The following is a 26040-nucleotide window of genomic DNA, read 5'->3' on the forward strand; positions in this document are numbered from 1 at the left end:
ACTCTCAGGCTGCGCACCTGGTCCTTCAGGGGCACAGTTACCTCATTGAGGAGCAGGGAGTCCTCCACAACCGCCTGCCCCCGTCCCCCAAGAACAGTACTTTTGTCTTGTCAGGATTCAACCTCAATCCATTAGCCACCATCAATCCTCCAAAGGTGATGATCTTCCTGTATCTTCCTTCCCTGCTCCCCTGTGGCCTGCAAAGCTGGTGTGTATTCTAACCTGCAATTTTAGCTCTGAATGCGCACTTCTGACTGCCAATCTTACTCATTTTGCTTTTTTCCATAAGCTTGCTGGTAACATAGGTTTTCTAACTGGCAGTTCTGTTTTTGCATTCTTTGTAACACCGCATGGAGGTCTTGTGTACAGCTAAGCAGCATATACATTTTGTTAAATACAGTTAATAATAATAATAATAAGAAGAAGAATAATAATAAAGTTTAGAAGATCCAGGCTACAGCTAACGCCTTGCATGCAAGACGCAAGAGGCTGGGGTGTGAAGATTGAGACGCAAAATATCCGGAACACCATGAGGTGCTAATAGAAGGGAGCTGTCGGCAGCCCACACAACAAAAGCAGCAATTTTCAGGGTGTGAGCACTTGTATTAATTTGAAGGCAGTGTGAGTTGAGGAGGAATTTCTCCCACACATTATAGGAACGGCAATGGAATAAGCATATGTTTGAATGCACAGCAAACCTCCGAACCGTGCAACGGAAGCCCGGTTCCCTTCAGGAGGGAGGTGGGAATATTTTCAGGAAGGTTAGAGGCAAGAGAGAGAGGGAGAGACCTGGCTATTCAAGTTCTGAGGCAGATTAAGAGGCTATGAAGCACATTTTCCACGGATTAGAATAGATTGCTCTTAATGGACCAAGCAGCCTCCCCAACTGACCTTCTGTGTCCCTGAGACTTGGAGCTGTTTTCTCAAGGCCATTGTTTTTTGGCCTGTTTTCTTTTCTTGTTTTTAATGATGCTCTATATTCCCAATTAAACACATAAGCAGCCATTGTTTGCTCCATCGTCCCCAAAAGCAAAAAAAGTTTCAGAGGGGAAGTTAAAAAGCTTTGAGAGTTTTTCGGGAGTCTAAGCTGGGATGGGGATCTGTGTTCCAAACACGCTTGAATCCGCATTCAAAGAAGAGGTGGGAGGCCAGGAGGGAATTATTCTGAGTTGTGGGCTCACGATACTCACGCCCCCAAAATGCCATGCTAACTGTCTTGTCCGTTAATCCTCTAGCAAAGTGTCTTTACTTACAACAGGTGGCCTACACCTGCCTTAGCTGATGTCAGTCTCCAGAGGCTCTCCTTTTCCACAGGAAGCAGCTTGACAGAATCACAGAATCACAGAGAGTTCAAGGGTACCCCAAAGGACATCTAGCCCAGCCCCCTCAATGCAGGAACCTAAACCTCATACTGAGTCAGACCGCTGCTCCATCCAGCTCAGCACTGAATGACTGGCAGCAACTCTCCAGGGTTACTCCCTAAAATATAACTGGTTTGCTCACTTCTATATATAGGGTCACAGCAGTCACAAAATTAAAAGACTCCTGCTTCTTGGGAGAAAAGCAATGATAAACCTAGACAGCATCTTAAAAAGCAGAGACATCACCTTGCCAACAAAGGTCCATATAGTTCAAGCTATGGTTTTCCCAGTAGTGATGTATGGAAGTGAGAGCTGGACCATAAAGAAGGCTGATCGCCAAAGAAAGGATGCTTTTGAATTCTGGTGCTGGAGGAGACTCTTGAGAGTCCCATGGACTGCAAGAAGATCAAACCTCTCCATTCTGAAGGAAATCAGCCCTGAGTGCTCACTGGAAGGACAGATCCTGAAGCTGAGGCTCCAATACTTTGGCCACCTCTGGAGAAGAGAAGACTCCCTGAAAAGACCCTGATGTTGGGAAAGATGGAGGGTGTTGCTATCAAAGGGTTAAAGGATAGCAGAAACGCTCTAATCACTGAGCAGCTGGAGGTCATTAGGCTTCCAGGAACATGAGTTTGTATAAATAGTCTCCTGTGTGTTTGTTCCCTCCCTTTTCTCCCCTTTTTTGGGCGTGTTTGCTGAGATGTGTGGTTCTTCGCCAGGGTTGTTTTTTGTTTTGTAAATAAACCTTATCTTTGAGTTACAAACCGCATGCTCCAAGACTCCTCTTTGAAAAGATACTGCCTCTCCTGCCCTTCTTCAACTGCTGTGCGAAATACTCTGCTGTAGTGGGACTTGTGACGATGGAAGCGCACTGGGCATTTACATTAAACTAATTAAAGTTTAATTGGACAGGTTATGGATGTTTGTACGTCAAGAAGGAGCTAAGGAGTGCAGTTCAGAGTGATTTATGCAAGGACTGGAGCGAAGGCAGAAGCGGTTGCCGACAACGAAAGCCTTCAAAGCAGCTTGAGTCCTGCAACGTGCCTAGAAAAGTTTTAAACAGGCACTGAGCAGTTTGTACTCGCTGGAAGACGTCTTATTCCTCAAGGAGCCACCTCAGCAGCTGGGAGACGGTCTACAGGTGTGTGAGTATCGTTCCTAAGCCCCAGGGAGGATGGCAGAGTCCCAGGAAAGTTTTTCTGTCCCGTTTACGCGACTCAATGGGAAAAATTGGCAAGATTGGAAGGCTAGAGTAAGGGTTTGGTTGCAAGCAAAAGAGTTGTGGAGTTGTACTGAAGCACCGCCTTTACAGGCAGCTGCAGACGCGTCTGCAGAAGACAAAGCAACAGCAGCAGCTTCACAGAAACGTGACAGGAAAGCCCAAGGTCTACTAGTTTTGGCAGTGGGACCAGAGCAAATGCCTTACGTTTCTGAGTTAAAGAACACGCATGAGGTCTGGACGGTTCTGCAGCGGCTAAATTCCAGAAACACTGCGGGGGCCAAGATCCATGCTACAAGATGTTTGTTTGATTTACGTCTCCAACCGGGAGCGTGTGTGAAAGAACATATTGCCAAAATGGTGTCTGCCTTTAATCAACTAAGACAGCTGGGCATTCCTTTCTCTATGGAGCAGCAGTCATACATATTGTTGTCTTCTCTTGATAAAAGCTATGAGACTCTAGCTCTAACTTTGGAAGCTATGCCTTCAACTGAATTAACCCTTGAATACATTTCATCTCGGCTTGCAGATGAACAGGATAAGAGGCAAAGAGAAAGAGGTTTGTCTTTAAAGGGGAGTTATGCTGTGCCTAAGAGTGTTGATGCTGAGTTTGAGCACACAGTAAATGCTTTTGCAGCTAGACACTGTTTTCGCTGTGGTTCCCCTTCCCATTTAATTAGGAATTGCACACGTGAACCTGGTCAAGACAGCACCAAGGCCGTTACCCCTAGTTACCAGACAAGGAGTTCCAGGGGACGTCGAAGAAGAGGAGGAGGTCGTGGCTACTCCCACAGCACACAGCACATGGCTTCAGCAATGGCGTTGATGCAAGGGCGTGGCCAAGGCAGCAATCTACGCTGGTTGATCGACAGTGGTGCATCTCACCACCTGGTGGCGCCATCTAGTGTCCGTTTGCAGAATTGCAGACATTTGCAAACCCTTAAAGTTGTGACAATGGCAGATTCAACTAAACGTTCCTTAGAGACCGTAGGCACAGTGTTCTTGAAATGTTTGCAAACAGAAATTGATGCCTACGTGCTAAAGGGATTGAAGGGGTGTATTTTGTCTGTGTCAGAACTTGATAGAAATGGGTTTAAAACTGTGTTTGAAAATGGGGTTTGCACTATTTCAAAGAATAACGTATCTCTTTTGCAGGTGGAATGCAGAGATGGGTTATATTATTTTGAGACAAGTCCAGATGAAGTTGAACAGGTTCATGCTGGTTGTGTGAACTCACCTACCCATAATTCTTGTGTCCATTTATGGCACCGCCGTCTGGGACATATTAATTTTCAGTATGTTAAAAGGCAACCTGAATTATCAGAAGGGTGCAAAATGAACAAATGTACTAAGTATTTGGATTGTACTGCATGCAAAAGGGCGAAGGTTCATAGATGCAGCTATCCCAGTTCAGATAGGAAATCTGACAAAGTATTCCAACTTGTGCATATGGACCTATGCGGCCCAATGCCTGTTGCTAGCATGGGAGGTTCGAGGTATGCACTGTGTCTCTCGGATGACAAAACAAAGGTTACATGGTTTTTTCCTCTCAAAACAAAAGCAGATACTGCAGAAACAGTTATAAATTGGGTTCATGCAGTGGAACTTGAATTCGGTACTAGAGTACTTGCTTTTCAGACAGACAGAGGGTCAGAATTCACCGGGTCTGTGTTGCAGAATTTCTTTAAGAAAAAGGGAATTAAGCATCGTCTGTCTACACCTTATTCCCCCCAAGAAGGAGGCGTGGCCGAACATAAAAATAGGGTTCTGCAAGAGTTGGCAAACTCTATGTTGTTTGATGCTAAACTCCCTCAAAGTTACTGGGCGGAAGCCTGGCAGGCGGCTACTCATATTCTGAACCGGGTATATAATTCGGTAATTGCCACTACCCCATATTTTGCTTTATATGGGAAGAAGCCCAAAATTAATTACTTTCGGGTGTTTGGATGTCCAGCCTATGTACTTATCCCAAATAGCGTTAAGGAAAAAGGGAGGTCCAAGGGCTAGGAAACTCATCTTTTGTGGGTACGAACCACACGCCAAATCTTGGAGGTTCGTGAACCCAAATGGGGATACTACAAGAGTGGTCCTCAGTAGGAGCGCTGAATTTTGTGAGCAGTCCGGATGGACTCACTTACATGCTAACCCTGACATTTTGAGAGATGATTTAGGCATTTATGCTGAGAATGAAAGTCCAGAGAGTAGTGAGCCAGAAGGGGATGGTGCACATGGTTCAGATGCAGATTCTGACCAGGCACAAGGTTCTTCTCCTAAGGTAGAAAAGCCAGAATCTAGGAGTGTTCCAACATCGCCAGTCAGTAGGCCTAGCAGACAGCAAAAGCGAAGCAGGTCACCTGCAACACCAAGCCCAAGGGAGGTATCTAAACGGAGGTCTTTATCCCTAGAGGCACATCCAGGTATAAAGTCTGAGACAGATTCTGACAGCCAACGGTCAGAGGGGGCACAAGAGGAACAATTGCGCAGGTCAAATCGTGCCACAAAGGGCAAGCCACCAGAGCGGTTTAAGGTGACAAGTGTATACGTAAATATGGCACAGTGTGAGCCAGATAGCTATATGGATGTACAACAGCTTCCAAGCTCAGAAGCCGTAAAGTGGCAGGAAGCAATGGAAAAGGAGATGGCTTCAATGAAGTCTCTCGGTGTGTTTACAAGTACAGAGCTTCCGAAAGGGCAACAAGCTGTAGGTTGTCGATGGGTATATCGTTTAAAGCCCACAACTACTGAAGAGTTGCAATATAAAGCCCGACTAGTTGCAAAAGGGTTTTCGCAGCGCAAAGGTGTTCACTATTCTCAAATCTATGCCCCTACTTCAAGATCAGAGTCATTAAGAATGCTTTTAGCCTCTTCAGCTAAGAAGGGAAATAAGCTGTTTCATTTTGATGTCAATGTGGCTTATTTAAATGCAGACTTACAGGAGGAAGTCTATATGACACCACCACCAGGTTTTGAAGGAGACAAGCCAAACCAGGTCTGGCGCCTACACAAATCCATTTATGGGTTGAAACAGTCCGCCCATAATTGGAATTCCTGCTTAAACGATGCTCTAGAGAGCATGGGGTTCAGAAAGAGCGCAGCAGATGCGTGTCTTTATCTAAAAGGCTCGGGATGTGAACAAGAAGCAGTCTTGATATTCGTTGACGATTTATTATACAGTGGAAAGGATGATAAACTTGCACAACAATTTGCCACAAAGCTTGGAGAAAGGTTTCAGATAAAATCACTAGGCAATGTATCTGTTTATCTAGGAGTTAAAATTCAGCAAGATGAAAATGGGAACTATTGGCTCAGCCAAGAAGCTAAGATCCAGCAGTTGCTGGAAAGGTTTAAAATGGACAACTGTGCTGGTGTTAAAACCCCAATGGAGCTAAGTTACATAAAGGATGCTCAAGCTGAGCAACAGGCAGAGTTCAGTAATCCCGGGGTTTACCAATCAGCGATAGGCAGTCTACTCCACATTGCACAGTGGACTCGGCCCGATATAACATATGCTGTCAACATGCTGTGTAGACAAGCTGAAAAACCATCAATGCATGCTTGGCAAGGAGTAAAAAGAGTTTTAAGGTATCTCCAAACTACCAAAAGGTTTCGCTTAAAACTATCAGCAGAGGGCAGCACACAACTTGAATGTTGGGCCGACAGCAGTTGGGCAGATGCTGGACCAGATAGAAAATCAGTGTCAGGAATGGCGATAAAATTTGGAAATGCACTAATTGGTTGGAGATCAAGAAAGCAGTCACTTATAGCTTTAAGTTCAACTGAATCTGAGTTTAATGCATTATCAGATATATGTAGAGAACTGGAATTTTATAAGCAACTGGTACAAGAATTGTTTGGAGAATGTTCCCTACCTATCAGAGTGTGGGAAGACAACCAACCTTGTATTAAACTAGCTAAATCAGGTCAATTCAAGGCACACACAAAACACTTGGATATCCGTTATCAAAATGTATGCCAAAGTGTAAAACAAGGTTTAATTGAACTAAAGTATTGTCCAAGCCAAGAAAACCTTGCAGACGGTTTTACGAAAGCTTTGAGTCCGCAATCTCATAAATGTTTCTGTTCAGGTTTAAATTTGAATTAAGGTTGGTACAGCTCAGTGTTACGAGCGAGAGGGGGTGTTGCTATCAAAGGGTTAAAGGGTAGCAGAAACGCTCTAATCACTGAGCAGCTGGAGGTCATTAGGCTTCCAGGAACATGAGTTTGTATAAATAGTCTCCTGTGTGTTTGTTCCCTCCCTTTTCTCCCCTTTTTTGGGCGTGTTTGCTGAGATGTGTGGTTCTTCGCCAGGGTTGTTTTTTGTTTTGTAAATAAACCTTATCTTTGAGTTACAAACCGCATGCTCCAAGACTCCTCTTTGAAAAGATACTGCCTCTCCTGCCCTTCTTCAACTGCTGTGCGAAATACTCTACTGTAGTGGGACTTGTGGCGATGGAAGCGCACTGGGCATTTACATTAAACTAATTAAAGTTTAATGGGACAGAGGGCACAAGGAGAAGGGGACAACAGAGGATGAGATAGTTGGATAGTGTTCTCAAAGCTACCAGCATGAGTTTGACCAAACTGGGGGAGGCAGTGGAAGACAGAAGTGCCTGGCGTGCTCTGGTCCATGGGGTCACGAAGAGTCAGACACAACTAAACGACTAAACAACAACATATATAGGGTGCCTACATTCTGCATGCGCAGTTGGCTTTAGAAACCTATTAGGTCCATAAATTACCAAATAGCACACAAAAAACAGTGACAATTTGTTGTTGACAAAGGACAGCTGGACAACAGTAGCTTCAGTAGCTTAGGTCCTCATCAAACCTAAATCCAGCCTGGCTTCCAACGCTCTGAATGTCAAAGTCGGGAGAGGCGGGTGTTGCGAATCGAAAAACACACAGCAATCAAAAAGGCATTAGCTGAATCAGAGCCGCTGCCCAGAGGAAGCAAGCAGAGGAACTAAAATGCCCCAGTTCTTATCGTCTGTTTACATTCAAGAACCTTAATGAGTTTATCGCTTATCTCTCCCAAGAATGACTTGTGGGGTGTTGCTGTTTTTTGGACAGCTCTTCAAGGCAGGAGTGGAAGGAGCAGGCCGTCTTGCCTAAGTATATTTCTAATTACTACTGTCAAAACTTTCAGGGGAAGATGGATTCCCTTGTTTTCTTGCCCATGGAAAAAATACGTACCAATGAGTTTCTGGTACAGGCATTGTGAAGGGCAGCTAAACAGATGAGGCAGGCTTGGAAAGCAATGGAAAGCCCGGGGATTGCTGGCCAGCTGTCCTGGTATGGCAAAGAAACTTCGCAGGAAACCCACACGACTAACGGGAGAACCCCACCCTAGTTTCCTTCTTACGTTTCGGTAGGAGCTGTGGGAATGTGGCTCCTGTGAGCTGGGGTAGCCCAGGGAGCCCAGCGTGGCGGGGCAGAGATGCAAACCAACCACCTGCATGGCTGCAGTTTACCTGGACGGGGCTGTGTGGAACGGAGCACCTGATTGGCTCGTCTGGCGCAGAGTTTAACTTTGGAACTCATTGCCACAAGAGGCAGGTGATAGCCAACAGACTAGTTGGCTTTAAAAGAGGATTTGGCAAAGGATCGCATTGGAAGACCTACATGGGCACCAGAAACTGAATCACCTGGAGGCCTGTGTGCCCTCCAACTCTGTTCTGTCCCCGCCACACAACATGACCATGTGTCTCCTTTGCCATTCTGCCAACCCTGGAGCAGCATGGGAAGCAGTCAAGGGGGTGGAGAGGGGTTCAGTGTGAATAATTATTATTTATTTATACCCCACCCATCTGGCTGGGCTTTCCCAGCCACTCTGGGCGACTTTCAACAAAATATTAAAATACAGTAATGCATTAAACATTAAAAGCTTTGCTATAGAGGGCTGCCTTCAGATGTCTTCTAAAAGTCTGGTAGTTGTTGTTCTCTTTGACATCTGCTGGGAGGGCGTTCCACAGGGCGGGCCCCACTACTGAGAAGGCCCTCTGTCTGGTTCCCTGTAACTTGGCTTCTCGTAGGGAGGGAACCACCAGAAGGCCCTCGGCGCTGGACCTCAGTATCCGGGCAGAATGATGGGGGTGGAGATGCTCCTTCTGGTATACTATACTATATACTATACTAACAGTTCATCTATCCAGAAAAAACTGTTCTGCTGTTTTCTGCTGGAGCGCCTATCACCGCTTTCTGCAGGACACTGACTACTAAAAGGCATCTTGCCTTCATCGCAGTCTGTTTTGATAGTGACTGTCTACACTTACCATTTCGGGTTAATGAACTTTAAAACACTGCGCATGTACAGATGCTACCTGGGCAGGTGGAGCGCAAGGAGCCCATACGGCTCTAAAAATCGACGCAGACGTGCCCGTTAAGGGAGTCTCAGGAGAGCCTTTTTTCGAGAAACCAGGGCCTAAGGAATTCCATCCGCGATAAGCCAGAGCATACTTGGGAACTTTGGCCACGTTGCACATCGCACAGCTATATCCAAGAGGCTTAGGAGCCAATGCCAGCCACCCTTCAGAAAGAAATGCAGATATACTCACTGATCGATGGATCTTGAAAGTATCGCGGACAAAGTCAGAAGAATGCACCCGTACGGACCAGCTTCAAACTGGGAGGGAAGGAAGGGAAAAAGGTCACGGTTCTGAGCTAGAAGACGGACCTTTCAAACTAGTCGTTCACAACAGAACCAAAAATGCATCCATTTGTCTTATTTAAAAAATATTTTTGTGTTAAATATTGTATGAAGTATTGTGTAAAACATTGTGTGAAATACTGTGTTAAATATTGTGTTAAATACTGGCTGTGTGGAACAGGACCACCAACTATCCTTTTGGCAGATACTTTTGTTTCATCTTAATAAATATAAAGGTAATTATGTTGGTGCTTAAGAAAAGAATCCCAAACCTACAAACCTCTCCTGGTATGCCCCGCGGAGAACCTTAAGGTCCACAAATGACAACACTTTGGAGGTCCCGAGCCGCAAGGTGGTTAGATTGGTCTCAACTAGGGCCAGGGCCTTTTCAGTACTGGCCCCGACTTGGTGGAACGCTCTGTCACAAGAGACTAGAGCCCTGCAGGACTTGACATCTTTCCACAGGGCCTGCAAGACAGAACTGTTCGGCCTGGCCTTTGGTTTGGACTCAGTCTGACCCTTATGTTTCCCTCCCCTTATGGCCTTGATTTATCGGCTACTTTTAAAATGAGGCTGCATTTTAAATTGTATTTTAACCTGTATTTTAAATTGTTTTTTTCCCCCCTATTATGTTTTTACTGTAATTTTACTAGTGTTAGCCACCCTGAGCCCAGCTCTGGACGTGGTGGGCAAGGAATAAATAAATTATTATTATTATTATTATTATTATTATTATTATTATTATTATTATTATTATTGGGTGGCCTTGTGGTCTAAACCATTGAGCCTCTTGGGCTTGCCGATCAGAAGGTCGGCGGTTCGAATCCCCACAACAGGGTGAGCTCCCGTTGCTCGGTCCCTGCTCCTTCCAACCTAGCAGTTCGAAAGCACGTCAAAGTGCAAGTAGATAAATAGGTACCGCTCCAGCGGGAAGGTAAATGGCATTTATGTGCACTGCTCTGGTTTCGGCAGAAGTGGCTTAGTCATGCTGGACTCATGACCCAGAAGCTGTCTGTGGACAAACGCCGGCTCTCTCGGCCTGCAAGCAAGATGAACGCCACAACCCCATAGTCACCTTTGACTGGACTTAACCACCCAGGTTCATTTATCTTACCTTTCTCAGACCCATTGAAAAGAATGGACATGACTAAGTTAGGTCCATTGATTTCACTAGGTCTACTCTTAAGCAAAACTGTGAACTACCACCCTATATTAGGCCAACCAAAATATCACAACATTTATTATTATGATGATTGATTGGGGGGGTTGAATTTATTTTGTACTGATGTAGAATTGGGAGTTGGTCTGTAAGTCATTTTTGGTGTCCCTGCCAAGCCTGTGATTTTAGAAACATAGGGAGCTGCCTTATACCAAGGCAGAATGTTTGGTCTGTCTTGCTCAGTATCTCTTAACCTGACTGGCAGAGGCTGTCCAGGATTTCTGGCAGGCAGCCTCTCCTAACCCTGCCTGGAGACTTCAGGGATTGAACCAGTAAGCTCTTGCTTGCAAAGCAGACATTCTGCCTCTAAGCTATGGACCTTCCCGGCATTCTGTACCTGGAAGATGAGATTCTGTAGAAGCAGAGACAGCTAAAGGGGTCAAATCCAGTCTCTTTGACAAGTTACTGTCGCCAGCCAAGTCTGCTACATGCTCCACAGAAACTTGCTAACTGAAGATTATAGAAGACAAGCTGAAAGCAGGTCTTCCTCCTTCTCTTAGCTGGAGGTAAAGCCATCAAGGTAGAATTGTAGAATAGTAGTTATTGGGACAGTGTGATTTTTGCAGCTGCTGTAAAAAGTGGCAAAACGACGAAACACAGGGCAGAGCAATGGAGGAATTCTGAAACAATAATGGGATATCAGCTCTGCCCAAGGCAGGACGCAGAACAGCAACAACCAGGAAAAGCTAGATATAACATTTTACAAGGACAAGAAGAAAATCACGGACAGAATAGTTGGCACACACAGGAAGAACAAGGATATAGTTTGAGTGCCTCACTTGTAGTTTTATGAATCATGTAAGGCGACGTGCAAATGGAAATAAATGCTCTGAACAAGTGTGTGTGAGAAAAATCACACTGCAACTGAGAAGCGATTGAGAACCGGACCTGGCCGAGATTCGTACCTGATGAATATTTTGTTGCAGGAACCTCAGCAGGTCTTCGTAACTTGTGGCAACGTGCAACATCAGCTGCGAAAGGAAGAATAAAGAGTGGGGGGGGGGGAGTTAGGCCAAAATAAAAGGGAAACATCCAGCCAAGGTCTAGGCAACAAATCCCAAAGAGAGAGAGAGAGAGAGAGAGAGAGAGAGAGGACTACTGTCATGTGTAGCAAAGAGTTTCTCCTGGTGGAGACAGGCATTCTGCTACGTATTGGGGTTCTGAGGCTTTCTAGTAGAGGTATAAAGGTAAAGGTAAAGGACCCCTGACTGGCTGGCGCTGTGGCAGGTGGAGCTGTGGTCTAAACCACTAAGCCTCTTGGGCTTGCTAATCAGAAGGTCAGCGGTTCAAATCCCCGCGACGGGGTGAGCTCCCGTTGCTCGGTCCCAGCTTCTGCCAACCTAGCAGTTTGAAAGGGCGTCAAAAAAAAGTGCAAGTAAATAAATAGGTACCGGCTTCAGTGGGAAGGTAAACGGCGTTTCCGTGAGTTGCTCTGGTTTCGGTGTTCCATTGCACCAGAAGCAGCTCAGTCATGCTGGCCACATGACCCGGAAAAGCTGTCTGCGGACAAAAGCCGGCTCCCTCGGCCTGTAAACCAAGATGAGTGCTGCAATCCGAGAGTCGTCTGTGATTGGACTTAGTTGTCAGGGGTCCTTTACCTTTTTTACCTTCACAGGGAGCTCTGGGAAGTGTAGCTCTGTGGGGGGAATCGGGAGGCCTCCCGATAGCACTCACCACCCAGAAACAAACTACAGCTCCCAGAATTCTTCGCGGGAAGCCATGGTGGTTTAACAAAGCATGATGCTGCTCTAAAGGCATGGCATGGATGTGGCCCTGGTTTAAGCAGGAATGTGGCAAATTAAGCTGTTAGATTATGCCGAAATGGCAAAACTGACTAGGAAACTCAGAGACCAAGAAGACGAGAAATTCAAGAAAGAATGGGAAAAGTTTATAATTTATTTAGGAGACTACTGTAAGCAGATGAAAATGTTAGCAAGATTTTAATCCCACTTGTAATGTAAGAAATATGGACAATGAAAGTTAAGGTAAAGGGACCCCTGACCGTTAAGTCCAGTCACAGACGACTCTGGGGTTGCGACACTCATCTCGCTTTACTAGCCGAGGGAGCTGACATTTGTCTACAGACAGTTTTTCCAGGTCATGTGGCCAGCATGATTAAGCCGCTTCTGGCGAACCAGAGCAATGCACAGAAACACTGTTTATCTTCCAGCCAGAGTGGTATCTATTTATCCACTTGGACTTTGACGTGCTTTCAAACTGCTAGGTTGGCAGGAGCAGGGACCGGGCAATGGGAGCTCACCCCATCACGGGAATTCGAACCGCCGACCTTCCGATCGGCAAGCCCTAGGCTCAGTGGTTTAGACCATAGCGCCACCCGCGTCCCCTATGGACAATGTGGATAGATACAAAACAGAGACTATGAAATAATATGCAGTTGGAAGTGTTGACAACAGGGCCCACAGAGTGGATGGGGGGGGGGTAGTGAGATTCAGAGAAATCTCGTTTTACGGATATGTATTTGGTACTGTAACGAATTCTCATTTGTAAAATCAATTAAAAATGACACCCCCCCCCCAAAAAAAGCAGAAATGTGGCCCAAATGGGTTAAGAAGAAGGCTTAGGGGAGCTTTGAAGAAGGGGGGTGTTCCGGAATAATGCACAAGAGCCCTGGAAGCTGCCTGGTCTGGTGAGACAATTTGTCTGCCTAATCCAGGATAGCCTCTGACCAGCCACAACTCCCCAGAGTCTCAATGGGGGAGGGGCTTTCCCATCACCTGGGACTCTCTGAAGATGCAAAGCCCTGAACTATGGTCTCTTCTCTTTCTTTTTCTCTCTCTCCCCCCTACTTTCTGAGATGGTTGGGAGATGTAGGGCTGATGAGGATCCCCAGAGAGGCTTAAATTGAAACGCCTTGTATTTTTCATGACGTTCATTCCACAAGAACGATCTTTCCGGTTCATTACTGTTTTGATCTCATCTCCACTCTGCACAGTTTGGGGTTCGCCGCATGGGTTATGTGCAAACATGTATATTGGAGTCCCGGTGTCAAGGTTTCTGTTTGTTTTTTTAACTGTTGCGTAATGCCTAGTTTTACGCCTCTTCCCCAGCCTAACAGCAGCCCCGCCGGAAGAAAGGGAATTTGGGTCCCCTCTTTTTTGGGAACACACACACACACAACCACACACTCCCAGGACTCTGGGAATAACTGCTGAGCGGCTAAACCCCCAGATTTGCTGAAACGTGCTGAAATCTGGATTCTCAGCGTTTGCCAGACGCTGACCACATATTTCCCGGTTCTGTTCTTGTTGGCATTAAGGGCTAGAAGCATGCATTTCAAGTTTGATGGATAGCAGGGATTCTCGGGATTCCGAGAGTGCAAATCCCAGATGCACAAGTTTGCAAATTCCACACGTGCGGAATAGAGTACAGTGGTACCTCGGTTCTCAAACTTAATCCGTTCCGGAAGTCCGCTCCAAAACCCAAGCGTTCCAAAACCAAGGCACGCTTTCCTATAGAAAGTCATGCAAAATGGATTAATCCATCCCAGACTTTTAAAAACAACCCCTAAAACTGCAATTTAACATGGCTAAGCTAATTGTAAATAATGTGGTTACTGAAGAACTTCCTATAGAAAAAAGGACATGACAGGGGTGCCCAATATCCCCATTACTTTTTATATCCGTCTTGGAGGTATTGTTAAATATGATTAGGGGGGACCAGCTGGTTGAAGGAATTCAGGTCGGAGCCAAACAATATAAATTGAGGGCCTTTGCAGATGACCTAGTATTGACTTTACAACAGCCAGACACTAGTACGAAAAGAGTTTTAGAACTAATTCAAGTTTTTGGTCAGGTAGCAGGATTCAAGTTGAATAAGCAAAAAACTAAAGTCTTGGAGAAAAACTTAACAAATGATGAGAAAGAGAGGTTTCAAAGTGAAACTGGGTTAATGGTGGCAAAAAAAGTGAAATATTTGGGGATTAATATGACATCTAAGAATGTGAATTTATTTAAAGACAATTATGACAAATGTTGGATGGAGGTAAAGAAAGATCTAGAAATATGGTCAAATTTGAGACTTTCCTTGTTAGGCCGAATTGCTGTAATCAAGATGAATGTATTGCCTAGAATGTTATTTTTGTTCCAGACATTACAAATTGTGGATAAAGTGAACTGTTTCAAGAAGTGGCAGAAAGATATATCTAAATTTGTCTGGCAGGGCAAAAAGCCCAGAATAAAATTTAAGATATTAACTGATGCGAAAGACAGAGGAGGGTTTGCCCTGCCGGACTTAAGACTGTATTATGAATCGGCAGCTTTCTGCTGGTTGAAGGATTGGCTACTTCTTGAGAATACAGACATTTTGGATTTGGAAGGATTTGATATTAGATTCAGTTGGCATGCATATATTTGGTATGACAAGGTAAAAATTCATAAAGGATTTAAAAACCATATTGTTAGGAAAGCATTGTATAATGTTTGGATTCGATATAAGGATTTGTTGGAAAACAAAACTCCTAGGTGGTTGTCACCAATTGAAGCTAAGGAAGTGAAAAGATCTAATATGGAATCGAAATGGCCAAAATATTGTGAAATTCTAGAGCAAGAGAGTGGAAAAATTAAATTACAGAGTTTTGAGAAACTAAAGCCCAAAGTACGAGATTGGCTTCATTATCACCAAATAATGGAAGTGTTTAAACAAGACAGGAAAATTGGCTTCCAGTTGGAGAGATCCAAATTAGAAACAGAGTTGTTAGAACCCAATACTAAGAACTTATCAAGAATGTATGACTTGCTGTTGAAATCGAATACATTGGATGAGACAGTTAAATCAGCTATGATTAAATGGGCACAAGACTTTGGTCATGACATTATGTTTGCGGATTGGGAACAGTTATGGACCACCGGTATAAAATTTACGGCATGTAATGCCTTAAGAGAAAATATTATGAAAATGATGTACAGGTGGTACATGACCCCAACCAAGCTCGCAAAAATTTATCATTTGCCCAGTAATAAATGCTGGAAATGTAATGAGATGGAAGGAACCTTTTATCACCTTTGGTGGACCTGCCCGAAGATTAAAGCCTTTTGGGAAATGATTTATAATGAAATTAAGAAGGTACTTAAATGTACTTTTCATAAGAAACCGGAGGCATTTCTCTTGGGCATGGTCGGCCAATTGGTGCCAAAGAAGGATAGGACATTTTTTATGTATGCTACCACAGCGGCAAGGATCCTCTTAGCAAAGTATTGGAAGACACAAGAACTACCCACACTGGAAGAATGGCAGACAAAGGTGATTGACTATATGGGCGCGGAGATGACCGGCAGAATCCGTGACCAAGAAAAAGAGACGGTGGAAGAAGACTGGACGAAATTTAAAGTATATTTGAGAAATTGTTGTAAAATTGATGAATGCTGAAATGTCAAGGGAAAGGAAAATATAGAATTACAGCTGTAATTGATTAAGTGTTAGAAGAAACTTAAAGAGAAAATAAGTAATTAATTAATTGGTGCGAAGAGTTGCTGAAAAAATCTTAAAACAGAGATGCAGAAAAGGGGAGGTAGGGGGAAGTCCGAGAAGCAAGGTTATGAAAATATGTTTTCCTGTAATTATACATGTTTGTATGTTTTTGACTTGTTTATGTCTGTGTATTGTTTTGTCCTTTTTTGTGTTGGAAAAATTGAATAAAAATTATTATAAAAAAAAACCTGCAATTTAACATGAATTATACTATCTAACAAGACCAGTGGTCCATAAAATGAAAGCAATAAACAATGCACTGCAGTCACACAATCAATCCATCGGTAGCTGAACTGGGTTCCACAGTGTCACAAAAACAAAAACTGAAAGAGCCGCCAAAACAAAAATGCAAAATAAACAGCAAAAAGAGACAGACCTCAGCGTAAGACTCATAACAGAAGTGTGGCACTCAAATTGGAAGCGTAACACTCCAAACGGAGCACGTTCAGCTTCCAGAAAAAGTTCGCAAGCTGGAACACTTTACTTCCGGGTTTGCAGTGTTTGGGTTCCATGTTGTTTGAGTACCAAGGCGTTTGAGAACCAAGTTACCGCTGTACGCTATTTCTAACTACAAAGCGGGAACATATACCCAAGAAAGGTTCCTGCATTGCAGGGGGTTGGTCTAGATGACCCCTCAGGGTCTCTTCCAACTTTCTACAATTCTATGAAAGGTTGAGGGCGGGTGGAGGACAGTTCTGGCTAAAACATTACCGTTTCCAAGATCCCATCTGCTTTGTATTTCCCTACAGGAGTGAACTGCTGCGTTCCAGTACACCTAAAAAGAACAGAACAACAAAAGATCTGAAGAAGGAAAACAGCCGATGAGGAGCCCCGTTCGCTAAGGGCAGGAGTCATTGAAGGACTGTGCCCTTTGCATCCAGGGTCAATATTTGGCAGGGGCTGGAGGAGCAAACAAGAGTTTGGAATCTCTCCCCCCTCAATACTTTCCCAGGCAAGAGGAAAACAGTAATCCCATGTGCTTTTGTCCTTCAGATTTTCTTTAAATAGGAACCTCAGAGGTTGGGAAAACATCCTCTCCTCTGAGCGACACCACTGGTCCAACTCTGGTCCAAAGACCTACCAAAGCTATGATAAGGTTTTTCTATGGAAAAGGGGGCCAATATATCCTGGCCGCCTCCCAGGTCTTTGCTGCAACACACACACACACACACACACTTTTTAATTAGTTTTTTTTAACATATCATTTTCAACAGTAATTAAACATACATGATTAGTCCTTGCTGCAAAAATAATTAATTTGCTGCAAGAATATTAACAGAACTGACATATTCTGACTGATTCTGCTACTGCCAGCGATCAACACGGGCCTCTCCCTGAAAACAGCAGCGCGGACTCCACGCCGCAACCTTTTGTTGCAGCGCTTGCTGCAGTTTCATGAATGGACGAGTGCTATGTGTACAGAGTGGACACACTTGTCACAATGCTCTGTGCAACTTTTGCAAACATACCAGGGTGTGTGTGTGTGTGTGTGTGTGTGTGTGTGTGTGTTTTCCAAATTAGCAGCAGATGTGAAAGGCACCAAAAGTCTCTGGGACTTGAGTGGTGCGGAGTGGGCAGGATTGAACCTTCTCTCCCTCGCTGCGGTCCTGATGAAGAACACCACTCCCTGTGGCTGCTGTTAACTAGGGGAGGGAAAACCCAAGGGGTTTTCACGCAGCATCCTGCCTGGTTTGGCGTGCTCTGACATGCACAATATTTTCCCGTATCTTCCCGGGGTGGAAAATCGGTAAGGGAGGCCGAGCTGTCTCCGAAGGAAGCTGACTGAAATATACTCAGAGTCGCAAAGTGATTTCATGCTCTTTATTCAGCTCATAGTGGTGAGGAGGAATGAATGAATGTCCCCTCAAAGTATCTGCTTTATATACATTATTTACACAATGGGCTGCACATGATTGCACATGATTGGCTAATTCTGGAATTCTACTGTAAGCCAATCAGGTTGTGGATTCACTTCTATCTGGAGCATGATTGGGTGGTTCCTGCCAACCAATCATATTGAATGAATTGAATGAATTAATTTATTACGGTCATAGACCAGAAAAAACAACAACGATAATTTACAAGGGGAGTAATGGTGTCAATTAAAAATTGTAAAATTATACATAAAAACAATACACATATGCACACACACACACACACATACACGCACACACGCACTACAATGTATGTATAGACTTAAAAAATGAAGGGGCTTGTCCAGGGGTCAAGTCTTTTACTTTTTTACAGCTAATGCCCTCCGCTTGATCGCAGCCGCAGAAAATTTGGCCACTTTCAGTGTTACTTCTGGGTTTTTATCTCCTAGTAGGATTTTCAGCCGCTGAGATTCAGATCGACCTGGAAATTTCTGAACGATAGGGGAAATAAACAGTGACCTGATATCCCCATAGAGGTCGCAGTGTAGCAACACATGTGAAACCGTTTCCACCTCTTTCAGACCACATGGGCAGACTCGTTCAGCATAGGGTTTGCCCACGTATCTGCCCTTTAGTAAGGCAGATGGCAGTACATCAAATCTGGTAAGGGTAAACGCCCGCCTGTATTTTGCGATTTGTAAATCCAGCAAATATGGTGTTAGATTGAACCCTTTTCCATAATCTTGGATGGCTGGATATTTATCTATCTTGCTCATATGGTCCTGGAGCTCTACATCTCCTATTCGCTGGCTCACCATCCTTTTAGCCTTTTCAAAACCTGAGGCTATAAGTTCTTGTGGGGAAAGCCCCAGGCCCTTCAATTTTTCATAGAGCAACAATCTCCATTTAGACTGGAACGGGTCTAATAGAGTCAATGGAGCCACTCCCACTGGGAAAAATATGAGTTTTAGCCAGAAGTGAATCTTCAGGATCCATATCCTGGCATTGATAGGGAGTTGACCTACCTCCAGCCTAATGGCAGGTAGGTAACCCTAGTAGGGAGCGGTAAAATTTAGTTTGTACAGATTCCAGGGACTTGAGTTTTTGACAATTAAATATCTGGGTGCCATACATCAGTTGTGGAAGTATTTTTGCGACAAAGACCTGGGAGGCAGCAGGAACATATTGACCTCCTTTTCTATAGAAGAATCTTATGATAGCTCTGGAGGATCTTTGCGCATTTGCAATGGAATTCTTAATCTGATGGCACCAGGATCCCTTCTCATCAAAGATTATTCCAAGATATCTAAAGGATGTTACTTGCTCAATAGGTTGGTTATTAATTTTCCATTTATGTCGGAGTTTTCTCTTGGAGAACACCATAATTTTTGATTTAGTGTAATTTATTATTAGGTGTTCAGCTTCGCAATACTCTGTAAGAGCTCGTAAAAGTTTTCTTAGACCCACACAAGAGAAGGAAATAAGTGCCGCATCATCTGCGTACAAAAGGACTGGAATTGGTATATTATTTAGGTTTGGGGGAAACCAATCATATTGCTGCATTGTTCTAGGACCAATCAGACTGCTGCATTCTGAATCCTATTGTTCTAGGACCAATCAGACTGCTGCAATTTGGATCCTATTGTTCTAGGACCAATCAGACTGCTGCAGTTTGGATCCTATTCAACTCAGTACATAACACCCCTCCCCTCTAAGTTCCAGTCCTGCCCGGGAGGTCGCATTCATAGTCCTCGAGGTACGCCGGCGGCCTACGTGTGCGTTGTGGCCTGGGGTGTTCCCTGGTCCGGGGTTCAGGTTCTGGCTCGTGTTCGAAGGATGCTGGCTGTGATGGGCCTGTTTGGTCTGGCGCAACCGGCTCGCTCAGGCGTGGTTCTGGCTCCGGTGTCCTTTCGGCCTCGCAGGTCCTCTCTGTATTTACTGATTCTGCCTCTCCTGCTGCCCCCTCCTGCTCTATGGGCCTCACTGCCCCGCTGTTCCCTTGGGACTCCTCTGACCCTTCCTCCTCCTGGTTTTCTCCTGGGAATCGTCGCCGTATCTGGTCGCAGTGGCGGCGCCAGCATTGCCCCCCATTCGTTAGCACCTCGTACGACACGGGGCCAGTGACCCTGGTGACTGTGGCAGGTACCCATGCTGGGCCTGCCCCAAAATTCTTTGCGTACACTGGGTCCTGGGCCTTGAAGGTCCGGGGGTTCCTGCCTTCCCCCACCACTACCTCATCCTGAGCTCTATCGGGGTGAAGGCGGTCCAATCTGATTGCAAGGCGCCGACCCATTAGTAGTTCAGCGGGGGTCCGGCCAGTTGTTGAGCTGGGGGTGCTGTGCTGTGCTAGGAGGAATGTGGCAAGGCGGTACTCCCAATCCCCTTGCGTCATGCGGCGAAGGGTGTCCTTGGTGGTCCGCACCATGCGTTCTGCTTGGCCATTGGTGGCAGGGTGGAATGGCGCCGAACGGATGTGGCGGATGGCGTTCTGCGCTGTGAAGGTTTGGAATTCTCCTGACGTAAATGCAGTCCCATTGTCTGAGACGAGAGTGTCAGGGAGCCCGTGGGTTGCAAACAGCCTGCGTAGTACCCGGATGGCTGCGGACGTAGAAGTGGACGGTACCAGTGCGACTTCCAGCCATTTGGTGTAGGAGTCCACCACTATGAAGAATGTTTTCCCCTGAAAGGGGCCAGCGAAGTCCACATGCAGGCGTGACCATGGTGCTCGGGCGGACTCCCAGGACTGGACTGGGGCCCTTGGGGGATCTGGGCGGGATTCTTGGCAGGCCTGGCAGTGTTTGACCCAGGCCTCTATCTCTCCGTCGATCCCTGGCCACCACACATAACTCCTGGCCAGGGCCTTCATTCTTACTACCCCTGGGTGTGTCTCATGTAGGGCTGTGAGGACCTTTTTGCGGAGGGGCTGGGGAACAACAACCCTGCTTCCCCATAACAGGCACCCCTTGTGGGCCGACAGTTCATGTTTGCGGGTTGTGTAGCCAGCGAATTCTGGCCCAGGACTGCTGCTGGGCCATCCCCTCCACACCCAGTCCAGGACCCAGGAGATGACCCTATCTTTCTTGGAATGGTGTGCAACTTCTTGTGCCTGAATGGGGAGGTCAGGAAGCAGCTCCAGGCTCATAACCTCTTGTGCAGGTGATGGGTCGGGGCCTGTTTCTGGTAGTGGTAGCCTGCTGAGGGCGTCCGCATGGCCCATCGCCTTCCCCGGGCGGTGAATCAGTGCATACTGGTAGCTGGCAAGGAAAATTGACCACCTGAGGACACGAGGAGACAGCACTTGGGGGGTCTGCTTTTCGGGAGCAAACAAGCCAAGCAACGGCTTGTGGTCAGTCACCACGGTGAAGGGCCGCCCGTACAAGAAATCATGGAATTTTTTTACTCCCTTCACGATTGCGAGCCCCTCCTTGTCTATTTGCGAGTAGTTCCGCTCGGTTGCGTTGAGTGTCTGGGAAAAGTATGCTACCGGTACCTCTCTCCCATCCGGGAGTTGGTGTCCCAGGACAGCGCCGATGCCATAGGGTGAGGCGTCGCATGCTAGCACAACTGGCAGCCTCTCGTCGAAGTGCGCCAAGACCGAGTTTGAGACAAGCAGGTCCTTGACTGCCTGGAATGCAGCCTCCTGGCGCTGGCCCCACACCCAAGGGGCCCGCTTGTCCAGGAGTCTGTGTAGGGGCTCTGCTACCGCTGCTTTGTGGGGAAGGAAGGAATGGTAAAAGTTCAATAGTCCCAAGAAGGCCTGAAGTTCAGTCTTGCTCTTGGGTGCTGGGGCATCACAAATGGCCCGTACCTTGTCCCCAGTTGGGTGGACCCCTTCTGCATCCACCATAAATCCCAGAAAGTCCACCTGAGGCACTCCTAGTAGACATTTTTCCCGCTTCACCTTGAGACCCGCCATCTGGAAACGGTGCAGAACGGTGCGGAGGCGGTCCTCAAACTCCTCTGGTGTGGGCCCGGCAATCAACACATCATCGAAGAAGGGAGTGACGCCAGGAATCCCTTTAAGGAGCGAGTCCATTAGATTCTGGAATATGCCTGGTGCCACACTGACACCGAATTGCAGCCGCTTTACCCTGAACGCTCCTCTGTGCGTCACAATTGTCTGTGCCTCTGCTGTGGCCTCATCTACTGGAAGCTGTTGATATGCTTGGGCCAAGTCCAGCTTGCCAAAAATTTTCGACCCAGCCAGGGTGGCAAGGACATGGCTGACCACTGGCACTGGGTATGCATGGGCCGTGAGGGCCTTGTTTATGGTACATTTGTAGTCTGCGCAGACGCGGACTGAACCATTAGGCTTGACGGGTGTGACGATTGGGGTTTCCCAGGGGGCATTAGGCACCGGCTCCAGCACTCCTTGCTCCACAAGCCAGTCCAATTCCTCGTCTATACGGGGTTTCAGGGCGAACGGGACCCGGCGGGCCTTTAGCCTGACCGGTCGTACTGCGGGGTCAAGCTGTAGAGCAATGGGGGGGCCCGTATACTGTCCCAATTTCCCATCGAAAACCTCTGGAAATTCCTTGCATATGGCATCCACGTCCACTTGTAAGGTAGTATGGTTCACCCCGGTGATGGCTAGCCCCAGTGGTCCAAACCATGCCAATCCCAGTAAGCTAATGTAGGGGCCCTTGACCACAAGCAAGTCCAGTTGCCGCGTCCGCCCTCGGTATTGCACCCTGAAGGTCCCCACCCCAATTGTGGGGACGTTACGTTTCTGGAAGTCCCGGAGGGTGAATGGGGCCGGCCTGAGTTTGGGACCCCCAGTAGGACACAGTTTCCTTAAGGTCCTTGCCGAGATTATGGATAGATTTGAACCCGTGTCAAGCTCCATGCGGCATGGGGCCCCCTCTATCCGTACCTCTACATAAATTGTCTCTATGTTGGGGTAGGGCAACTGGTATACCTGGACGTCCGTGAGCTCCGTCGAGTTGCCTTGGTGCGTTGGGCCCCGGGACCTGGGGCTCTTGGATTGGTCATCTGATGCCTGGCGTCGGGTGGGCCGAGCCCGACACACCCGGGCGATGTGTCCCAATTTTCTGCACTGCCTGCACTCTACGTTGCGGAAACGGCAGGTCCTCCACTCGTGACTTTCCCCGCAGCTTGCGCAGTTCCCTCCTTCTCGTCGAGGCAGCTGTGGTATGTGGGCTGCTTGAGTGTGCTGCTGTACTCGGTGCACTTCCTCCCTGTCAGATCCTGAGTCGTCGGTGAGGTCTTCGTGGTGAACCCTCGGTTGGGATGGCAGGCTCGGCCGTGCCTCTTGTGTCGACCTCTTGGCAGCTTCCGTTGCCAGGGCCTCCTCCAGAGCGACCTGGAACGTTAGGTCCTTCTTAGCGTAGAGGCGTCGTTGCAGCTTCTCATCCTTCAGGCCACCAACGAGGCGGTCCCGAAGCATGTTCTCCAGCTCTGAGAAGTTGCAGAACCGGGCGGCTTGGCGGAGAGAGGTCACAAACCCAGTTATGGTTTCCCCAGGGGCTTGCCGCTTTGCGTAGAAGGCATTTTGACGAGCCACCACTGAGGGCTGTGGCGAAAAGTGCCCCTTAAGCTGTTCCATTATTGTTTTGTATGGAACAGTAGCGACGTCTTCAGGCGCAAGGAGAGCCCGGGCGATTTCAAATGTCTCCTCTCCGCAGACGCTGAAGAATATTGCCCTCTTCTTGGCGTCTTCTTCATCGGTGACCCCTTTGGCTTCTAGGAGGAAGGTAAAACGGGAGGCGTACGCTTCCCAGTCTCCCATTGCTGGGTTGAATGGCGAGAAGCTGCTGTCGGTTGCCATTCCCAGAGCTGAAGCCTGGATACACGGTGCGAGGCAGCGGTGCGGCAGGTGGCGGTGCTGCGGTGCTGTGTGTGGCAGTCAGCTCAGCGGGATCCCACCTTCGTCGCCAGGGAAATATACTCAGAGTCGCAAAGTGATTTCATGCTCTTTATTCAGCTCATAGTGGTGAGGAGGAATGAATGAATGTCCCCTCGAAGTATCTGCTTTATATACATTATTTACACAATGGGCTGCACATGATTGGCTAATTCTGGAATTCTACTGTAAGCCAATCAGGTTGTGGATTCACTTCTATCTGGAGCATGATTGGGTGGTTCCTGCCAACCAATCATATTGCTGCATTGTTCTAGGACCAATCAGACTGCTGCAGTTTGGATCCTATTCAACTCAGTACATAACACTGACCCTCTATTATCAGGATCTTTATTGATGAAACGTGTGAAAATCAGTGGCTTAAGGAGGGCGTTGTCGGAAGGGGGCAGGAAAGGGAGGAGGTCTGCTCAATCTTTCCGAAAACACGTCTTCCACTTACAAGGCAATCGTGGCTTTCCTGCGGCCGCCTCCACGCCACAAAATGCTGGCGATGGCCAGAGCGAGGCACTGGGTTCTGGTAGCTGCCGACACTTGGAGGCACTGCCTGTTTCGAGACAAAAAGAGATAGCAAGGCGTCACCAGCGGCAAACGTTGCAGGGGGAGAAATGAAATGGGCAATGAACAGGGAGGACCATTCGGCAGTGAACATAGGAAGCTGCCTTCTGCCGAGTCAGATCACTGGTCCCTGTAGTTCAATGCCGCCTACACTGGCTGGCAGCAGCGGCCCTGCAGGGCTTCTGATGGAGAACATACAGCTTCTGGGTTATGTGGCCAGCATGACTAAACCACTTCTGGCGAACCAAAGCAGCGCACGGAAATGCCGTTTACCTTCCCGCCGGAGCGGTACCTATTTATCTACTTGCACTTTGACGTGCTTTTGAACTGCTAGGTTGGCGGGAGCTGGGACCAAGCAACGGGAGCTCACCCCATTGCAGGGATTCGAACCACCGACCTTGTGATCGGCAAGTCCTAGGCTCTGTGGTTTAACCCACAGCACCACCACCCATTACACATTGTACTTGGCTGCAAAACTGCCTTGCAAAATTCAGAGAGGTGCGAATTTCAAAAGAAGGCAGTGTTTCCATATTGTTTTGGACCGTAAATTAGGTCGGTTCACATTTAACTGTGAACTGGATTCTATTTCTCCCCCATCTCTACCTGAGAAAGTAAGTTCCACTGAACACAGTGGGACTTCCTTCTGAGTAAACACACTGTAGGAAAAATTGCAGTCTATACACCTCTTCCTTTCTCTACACCACCAATAAGCTGTATGTGTTGAAATGTCCTCTTCTGAGCCACACTCTCATCAGAGGCTGGACTAGGGGAGAACCAAGCAGCCAATTCTCTCACATATCAGCCTTGCTGTTGCTCAAACATTGGTAGACTCCATTCTGGTTCATGCAGAATTCTCTCTTTTTAAAACATAATTTATAAAAATTATAAAACATAAACTAACATAGCATACCCACAATTAAATAAAATAACATAGCATACCCACAATTAAGAGATTTCTCCAAATCTCTGGACTTCCCACCATCCCTTCCATGGGCTCTGTTATTAAATCTTTTCTACTGCATCTTTTTCTATACAGTCGCACCTTGGTTGTCAAACGGTATCCATTCCAGAAGTCCATTCGACTTCTGAAAACGTGTGAAAACCAAGACACAGCTTCCGATTGGCTGCAGGAGCTTCCTGAACTCAGTCGGAAGCTGTGTAAACCAGGTCAGACGTTCCGCTTCCAAATAACATTTGCAAACCAGAATACTCACTTTGTGGCGTTCGGGAGCCAAAACGGACAAGTACCAAGGCGTTCAACAACCAAGGTACGACTGTGCTCCTTATTATTATTATTATTAAAAACTTCATTATCTCCAGAATACCCGTTACATTACAAGTGTTATTGCAACCCTGCTCATGTTTTCATCTGTTTGCAGTGCAGATTTTTCAAACAGACGAAGCAAAACTTCACATTTAAATTGCACACGATTTGTATGTACTGTATTTTTCGCTCTATAAGATGCACCAGACCACAAGACGCACCTAGTTTTTGGAGGAGGAAAACAAGAAAAAAAATATTCTGAATCTCAGAAGCCAGAACAGCAAGAGGGATCGCTGTGCAGTGAAAGCAGCAATCCCTCTTGCTGTTCTGGCTCCTGGGATAGCTGCGCAGCCCGCGTTTGCTCCATAAGACACGCACACATTTCCCCTTACTTTTTAGGAGGGAAAAAGTGAGTCTTATAGAGCAAAAAATACGGTACTTTCTACGCAAGGTGCACACTTGAAAAGAATTGCTAACGTACACACAATTTGACACATTTGATTGCAAAATGCAAATTTTGCACGCATCTTTGGC

General features: G+C 46.6%; 1 protein-coding gene across 1 annotated transcript in view; it reads right to left on the bottom strand.

Annotated features, from left to right (window-relative positions):
* MINDY4 (MINDY lysine 48 deubiquitinase 4) overlaps positions 1–26040 on the bottom strand; it is a 97639-nt gene that overhangs the window by 35127 nt on the left and 36472 nt on the right. Inside the window, exons 10-13 of the mRNA XM_083704073.1 lie at positions 24127–24231; positions 16644–16707; positions 11351–11416; positions 9135–9202 (exon numbers count right to left, since the gene is read on the bottom strand). Coding sequence (XP_083560199.1) covers positions 9135–9202; positions 11351–11416; positions 16644–16707; positions 24127–24231 — 303 coding nt within the window. The remainder of the gene's footprint in view (positions 1–9134; positions 9203–11350; positions 11417–16643; positions 16708–24126; positions 24232–26040) is intronic.

The sequence above is a fragment of the Podarcis gaigeae genome (assembly GCF_964106915.1).
Source record: "Podarcis gaigeae genome assembly, chromosome: 12".
NCBI classification, from domain to species: Eukaryota; Metazoa; Chordata; class Lepidosauria; order Squamata; family Lacertidae; genus Podarcis; species Podarcis gaigeae.